The sequence below is a fragment of the Hevea brasiliensis genome, chromosome 5, assembly GCF_030052815.1.
Source record: "Hevea brasiliensis isolate MT/VB/25A 57/8 chromosome 5, ASM3005281v1, whole genome shotgun sequence".
Classification (NCBI taxonomy): Eukaryota; Viridiplantae; Streptophyta; class Magnoliopsida; order Malpighiales; family Euphorbiaceae; genus Hevea; species Hevea brasiliensis.
The window spans coordinates 10,121,842-10,130,279 of record NC_079497.1 but is presented as its reverse complement, the minus strand read 5'-3'; the positions used below and the strand labels follow the sequence as shown (position 1 = coordinate 10,130,279).

At 31.7% G+C, this 8,438-nt stretch overlaps 1 protein-coding gene across 1 annotated transcript; it reads left to right on the top strand.

Moving 5' to 3' along the window:
• The first annotated feature begins 817 nt into the window (after window positions 1-817).
• LOC131179897 (putative F-box protein PP2-B12) lies at window positions 818-2,431 on the top strand. The gene is made up of 3 exons (XM_058146951.1): window positions 818-1,120; window positions 1,451-1,569; window positions 1,667-2,431. The coding sequence occupies exons 1-3, from the start codon at window positions 836-838 to the stop codon at window positions 2,184-2,186; spliced, it is 924 nt and encodes a 307-aa protein (XP_058002934.1). The 5' UTR covers window positions 818-835; the 3' UTR covers window positions 2,187-2,431.
• The last annotated feature ends 6,007 nt before the right edge of the window (window positions 2,432-8,438 follow it).

Sequence of the window (8,438 nt, the reverse complement as noted above, 5' to 3'; positions counted from 1 at the left end):
TCAAATAAAAAAAATTAAATTAAATTAAATTAAATTAAATTAATTTAATTTAATTAATTTAATTTTAAAATTTAATTAATTTAATTTAATTTTATATTATATAAATTTTGATTATTTTAATTTGATTCAGTTTAAAAAAAATAATTAAATTGAATAAAATTAAATAATAATTTATATATTCAAATCGAATCGAATCGATTTTTAAATTGATTTATTTTTATAAAAAATTTATAAATTATATTTAATTATATATATATTAATTATTTAATTTCATTGATTAATGGTTATTAGGTTCAAACCAAAATCAAAATTAGATAAAATAACTTGAAAATCAAATATAAATTAAAAATCAATCAAAAATCAAAACCGATAAGTTTAAACCAAATCGAACTGAACCGAAATAGAGGATTCGATTCGATTTGATTTTTCACATATTTCAATTTAGTTCAATTTCTAAAATACATAATTTAATTTTTATAATTTAATTCGATTCTATTCAATTCGATTCGATTCGAACTGAATATTCATCCCTGCTTTCTATTATTAATGGATTCTCAATATTTTTTATCGGTTAAAATGCTCAAAAATTAAATTAATAAAAATATTTTTTAATTAAAATAAATTATAAAAATATATATTGTTATATACATAATATAAATATATATTATTAATTTTTTTTAAAAATTATTTTTATAAAAAAATTATTTTTATTTATAAATATATAAGCACTCCTCTAAATTTTGAAAAAGTTCCTTAACCGCTAAGCTTTCCTTCGTCACCTTTCCTTTCCTCCCTATATATGGAGTTCGACAGACTCGTTGTCCTTTATCTACACATGGCAGGGAATACCGGTGGAGATATGTCCGTCTTACCTGAAGACTGCGTAGCAAAGGTCCTGTCGTTTACGGATCCTGGGGATGCAGCCAGGTTGTCTATGGTCTCTTCCACGTTCAAGTCGGCAGCGGAATCCGACACCGTTTGGGAGCAGCTCCTTCCCCCAGATTATCGCTCTATTATCTTCCAATCCTCTGATTCTTCTCTCTTGGCCTCTACTTCCTCCAAGAAAGAGCTCTTTCTCCGTCTCTGCGACAATCCTATCCTCATTGATGACGGCAAGAAGGTACTATATTCTTTTCGATTGTACATTAGTTAAAAGGTCTGTCCTCTTTATTATATTTTATATTGGGTCAATTTCGAATGTCAATATCACTTAGTTATTTAGTTTATGGAGATTAGATTATGACATGAACCAGTGTAATAATCCTTTTTGTCCTAATAATCCGTGCTTTGTTTGTTCGTCATGTAAAATTTGAATTATTCTCTACCTGCAATTTCCCTTCTAAAATTGGCTTTGTGATGCTGCCCTTCCTTCCTCCCTTCAAGAGGCAGTAAGATCATTTTCTGCTATTATATATGCATGGATGTTTAATGTTTCCTCTGAACTAAACAGAGCTTTTCACTGGACAAATTGAGTGGGAAGAAATGTTACATGCTTTCTGCGAGGGACCTCATGATCGCATGGGGTGATACTCCTAGATACTGGAAATGGACTTCTGAACTTGAGTCCAGGTTTGTCAGTCTCTCCTGTCTTGCATCCATCCTCATCCCCTTTATTTGATTTACAAAGATTAAATGACTATATATTTATATTATGAAATTTGAACAGATTTGCTGAAGTAGCTGAGCTTATTGGCGTGTGCTGGCTTGAAATCCGTGGTAAAATTGATACTTGTATGTTATCCCAGGACACGCTCTATGGAGCTTACCTTGTGTATAGGACAACTGCAAGAACCTATGGATTTGAATACCAGCCTGTAGATGTAACTGTGGGACTTGCCGGTGCTGAAGTTTGTAAGCGAAGTTTTCATTTGGTTGCAGAAAGAGAGCAGCAGGAGAAGCAGCTATGCCAATTTTTGTCGAGCCAAGTCGGGTTATTCCGCCACAGCCGTGCATCAGGGTCGCAATCACCTGCAGTACCAACCGGAGAGAAGAACAATGGTCAATATCCACAGAAAAGAGAAGATGGATGGTTGGAGATGGAACTTGGCCAGTTCTTTAACAAGGATGGTGAAGAAGGGGAATTGGAAATGAGCATTATGGAAGTGAAAGGAGGTGATTGTAAAGGCGGGCTTATTGTTCTTGGGATAGAGATTAGGCCGAAAGAGGATGCATATGAAAAGAAATAAGCTTGCATGGGTCTTTGTTTTCCACGTAATTGTCAATTTGTGATTTTACATTAATTCACATATGAAGCAAGAGTCACCTGCATCTCAGTCGAGTGCTTCTGCTGGTGAATGGTGATATTGACTCAGGCCTGCTCATTTTGAAGTTCTTCTTCTGTTAATTTAACTCTTATTTCTATTGATCGTATGGCATTGTATCTTTGTTGTACTAAGTATCAATATGTGATGTTACACTTGTTCCGCGAAAAGCTGCTTTTGTTTTAGTGTTTATTCACTCGCATAACGTAAAGAAATTATGAAATACACTTATATGAGTGAAAGACTATATTTTATAATTTGTTTTAATATTATTTAACATGTATTTTTTATAATAATTTTTATTAACATAATAAATTTTATTACACAAATAAAATATTATTATATTATGAAATTTATTAATTTCATCAATATAATATTTATCGTAAAATTTAACTATAAACTAGCAAAAAAATATAAAAATTATTTTAATCATTCTCATTTTAAAAGTGTTATATTACACTCGCATAAATTCCTAAGGGTCTGTTTGGCTTAAATGTTAAATACAACCGATAACTGTGAGCTGTTACTGTTAGCTGATAGCCGATAGTCGGTAGCTAATGACAGCCGATTTATGTTAAGTGTTTAGTAAAATTATATTTAATTGTTACTGTTGATATGTGAAATGACTAATAAAGGTATATATTATATAATTTATTTTATTATTGAAATAAATATAAAATTATAAATTTATTATATTATATTATTTATTTTATTATTAAATTAAATATATAATTATTAAATTAATATATTATATTATTTATTATATTATTAAAATAAATATATAATTACCAATCTATTATACTATATCATTTATTTTATTATTGAAATAAAAAAATAATTATTATTTTTAAATAATTAAATAACTTTAAAAATATAGATAAAATAATAAAGTAATTATTTTTTGATAAAGAAAAAACTTATAATTAATTTTAAGTTTTAGATATAAATAAATATTTTATATTTTATGTTATTAATAAAAAATATTTTAACAAAATTAAAATATGTTAATTAAAATGTTAAAATTATAAATAAAAAATATAAAAGTATTAATGATATTAATTTTCAAGTTAAATATAAAATGATAATATGGTCAAAATAAAAAATAAAATCAAATCAGTTATTAATTGATGAGAAACAACTCTAAAAATTATCACGACCCAACCTATGGACCGAACCGGCACTAGGACCTGGGCTAGCCTAAAGCCCCCGAGACCCGTAGTAAGCCTAACTATTCCTTATACCAACTCTAAGGCCCGTTTGGGCCCAATTTCAAGAATTCAACCGGACAGAGTCCGGCTATAAAGTAGACCTTTCAACGGAGAGTTTTTGACTCACCCGACCTGTAAACACAATATATAATCAATTGGGGAGCTCAGCTCACCCTCCACATACTCATAACAACATAAAAATAAATGGGAGCTCAGCTCCCTCATCTAGCCCAACACACATGCATAAAATAATAAGTTTACAGGTCCAAAATGACAATTTATATTACAGACCCAATTCAAATAAATATTTCTAATATATGCGGAAATTCTAAGAGTTAACAGGTTTATACAAACATTAATAAACGACCTGCGAGGGAGAAAAGTAGGTTAACCTAAAAAATATCCTCCTGTGGCCTGGAAAAATATTAAACAGGAGTGAGCGTTCGACTCAGAGAGTAAAATATCAATTTTAACCATAATCTCTATAACTATCTAAAGCTAATGCACCCTGTAGAGTGAAATGCAACATCAGCAATATTTTCACATCATAACAGCAAAAAAGTAATTTGGAGCACTCACGCACCCAGTAATGTCAAATCATAAATATATGGGAGCTGATCTTCTATACAGCTCTCTTAAATCCAACCTGTGCCAGCGAAGAACTCAAGCCGGACTTTCGCTTAATAAACCAAATCGGGGTCTCAGCGAAGAACTCAAGCTGTAACTACCCCGAAGGACCGGGTCCCAGCGAAGATCTTAAGCCGTGTCTACCCGTCCTATCCATAGCCAACACCACATCACACGCACGCCAAGCCAACGCACGCACACTGCTCCAAATTACCACAACAACATACATGGCACTTTAACAGTTGTGAATGTAACATAAAACGTGCCTAGAATTAAACTACATATATATATATACATATAAGTGATGCATGGACATGCTTGAACATATAATAATATCGAAATTACAATTAAAATTAATATTTTACTTACAGACTTGACAGCAGTCACTGTGGCGGCTAGGCAGAGGAAGAAGACTGTCCCGGCTCACCTGACAATTTTATTACAATTATTTAATACAATTGACTCAATACAAACCAAGAAAAGACCAAATACGTCCTAAATCGTGCCGAAAATTCGGCAGAGTCTCACCTATATCTAGGACCTACCCAACCTGCAAAAGGGCTCAAAACGCACTTCTATATTCACAAATCATACACTCACAACTCAATCATATCACACAGTCCCTCCTGGGCCCATCCAAACAGTCATCAATCACAATATGTAAATTTACAGTTTAGTCCTTATAATTGACCCTTTTTGCAAAAACCACCCAAATAAACTCTAAAAATTCTAAAACTTTGTCCCGCGGGCCTTAGCAATATTACTGGGCTAATGCAAAAAGAATCATAATTTTCTGAGCTACCACGAATATTTTATGAATTTTTAATCCCATTTAAGCACTAGAAAATTATAAAAAAGCAAGGTTCGGGTTTACCTATGTCGATTTCTACTCCGGGGACACGCTCTGGACGTCTAATAATGGTGAGGTAGCTAAAATCTCGATCCAATTTGGAGACTTTTTCGACAGCCGGTCTGTCTAGTCGGAAATTCACAGACCCGGACAACTATCGAATTTTCGTGAATTGAAGATACCTACACGAAGCCCAAAACACGGGGGTTAGTATAAAATTTTTTATGAAATTTTCTAAGCTCATTTAATGTTCGGAAAAACACTACGAAGTTCCGTGGGACCCACCGAAAAATAGTGTCGAAAAATTTCGAAATTTATAATGCCGCGAAGCTTTCGACGAGTGGAGCGCTCTGGTACTCTCGGTTTTCTCGTGGGGTCGGTTTGCGAGAAATCTAGCCCAAAAGTCAAAATAGGCTAAAACTTCCCGAACAAAAATTAGACAAACCGCTCAATGGATTTTGGTGTTCTTGGTGTCTATGTAAAGCTCTCGAGGTGTTGTTTGACACAAGACCCGGCCCAATCGATGGCCGGATCGGCCGAATTTCAGCCGGGAAGAAGAAGCGTCGCGGGCGAACAGGGGTGGCGTTCGCGCCCGTTTTTCAGCTGCCTGGAGCGTCGGCCGGCCGTGGGGAGGTGGTGGGGTGGCGAGGTGGGGTGGCTGGAGAGGCGGCGGCGCAGCCTGGGGGCGAGGGAGGAGAGAGAAAATGGGAAGGGAAGGAGGGGAGGTCGGGACGCTTGCGTGGAGAAAGAAAAAGGAAGAAGAAATCGGTTCGATTCGATCGGTCCGATCCAATTCGGTTCGATTTGACCGGTTCGATTCAGGATACAAAATTTTGAATTTTTAATTTTAAAAAATATAATAGAGATGGTAATAAATAAAATATTTTCAAGTATTTGATCTAACGAATTTTATTGTGTTAAATATAGATAATATATAATTGAATTTGAGCATGTTCGAGCTTAAGAAATAATATTTTAATATCAAATTAAGTTGAGTTTTTTTTTTATCAGAAATCAAGTTGAATTTAAATTTGAAGTATTGAATACATTATTTGAATTTGTCAATATAAATAATTAATTAAATATTATATATATATATATATATATATATATATATCTACAAATTATATATTTATATTTCAAATAAATAAATTTAAGTATTTTATAAAATTATTTGATTTTAAAATATAGATTATTAATAAAAAAAACATATTTTAGATATATTATTAATCAAAATAATAAATTAAAAAAGGTCGGGATATTATTTGGATTGTTGTAATAGTCAAGTTTAGAATGAACATTCAATTAATTTCGGATAAGACGGAGTAAGTTTAAGTTTTGAAAATATTAATTAGATTTGAGTTTAAATATAGTAATTTTTTTTAGTACTATATAGTAATTTTTTTGAGTACTCTATCTATTGTTATAGTACAGTCATGCGAGTTAAAGATATATAAGCTAAATAATTAACAAAATTCAAATATTTATAAATTTTTTAATTTTAATAAAACTTTTTAATTTTAACAATTTAATCTCAAACTTTTACGATAGTTCAATTCTAGCAATTAACTTAATTAGATTACTTAATTGATATAAATATTTCAATATTTGTTATTAATATTAGTCAATTATTTTAATTTTTTTATTTTAGTAATTATTTCAAATAAATTAAATAAAAATATTATTTTATAAATTAAATGAAAATATTATTTTACTTAATCAAATATTTATTACTTTGAAAATTATAATCAAATTTATTTTGATTATATTATTTATTAATATTTTATGTTTAAACATTTGAATTTTTTTATTTGTTAGAACTTAAATTAAAGAAAAAATATGATAAATATATGAATTTACTAAAAAAATGAAAAATTGAACCTATATCTAACAAATCACACTAATAAAGAAAAAGTATTTTGTTTTGGTTCTTCCAGTTTGCTATCAATTTAGAAACACTCTTCCCAGGATATTGCAGGAGAAGGATCTGAGGGCATGAGATATGGCCTTTTTACGTTGGGGATCACAGAGTTACTGTACAATTGGGTTCTTGAGGGTCATGAGCTCCCAACTGTGCAAATGATGGAGCGTATTCACCATCAGTAGCCATCTTTGTTTAACGATTGACATGATATTGGAATGAGGTGGACTTCAATTCTCGTTCCATCTGCCGAGAAGCGGATTATGGAGGCAATTTCAGATGCTTGTTGCTATCAAGTCCTACGCGCAAACGAAGTTGAGTTTGAGGTTGTATCAATTGAGCGCACAAATATTGTGAATAATAGAAGTCGTGTGTGCTCATCTTGCCTTTGGCAGCTCTATGGTTCACCTTGCGCACATGCTGCTGCAGCAATTATTTCTTGAGGGCAAAATGCCCTATTTGCAGAACCCTGTTTCACAGTTGCAAGTTATCGGGAGACTCACTCACAGATGATAAATCCTATTCCACATAAAAGCCTATGGAGGGAACCAGGTGAGGGAAATGAGGGCAGAGGTTGTTGAGGCAGTGGGTATAGAATAGGCTTTGAGGCGTGATGAATCACTATTTTTAAGGTATTAATTGCCCCCACTAGATTGCTGCAAGGTTATGGCAATATACCCCCAGGATACAACAAAGCCTGAAATCTGCAGACAGCAACTCCTAAAGATTTTCCTTAAGAACTCTTTATATGAACTGAATTTAGAGATATTAGAAGAAAAGAAGAAGAAGTAGAAGTAGTATATCTGGATTGAAAAAACTCATCCATATTTATAAAGAATGAAAAGTCATGGCACCTTTACTAGATAGACACATCTGTCTATCTCTAATAGATACAACTGTTTATGTAATAGACATGTCTGTTTATTAAAAGATACCTATACAAATAGTTGTGACTATTTGTATAGAATAGACATGTCTGTTTATTAACAGATACCTATACAAACAGTTGTGACTGTTTGTATAGAATTGATATGTCTGTCTATTAACAGACACATCTACTTGTTAAGTGCCATAATAGAATAATATATATTGAATTATATATATATAATTCTATACATATTTCACTCTTGCCATTCCTTCACTTTCTTATATTTTAACAATATAGAAATTTTTTCTCTCTATACTATCTAACATACAAGCTATTTATAACAATCCCCCACTTAGCTTGTATTGTTAGATCCCATTGTTTCATGCATAATGAAAAGTATCTTTCGATTTAAACTTTTCCTTAGTGTAAGTATTTCAAAGTTCTAAAGAAATCATGGTGGCCTTAGCTTAAACCTAGATTCCTATTAAATAGAACCGGAAATACTACACACACGAATCAATTAGTTCGACTTAAAAAGTTCACCAAAATTTTAGCACGAATATGGCCTTGTGCTACCTCCTGTTTTCATGAACATTTACAAAGTTATTCTCACTTTTGTTGAAGCGGCACCACTTCCTATGTTCATATAGGTGAAGTTTCCTTTGTAATAATTTTAAACTTCATTAAGAGTATAAATACTCAT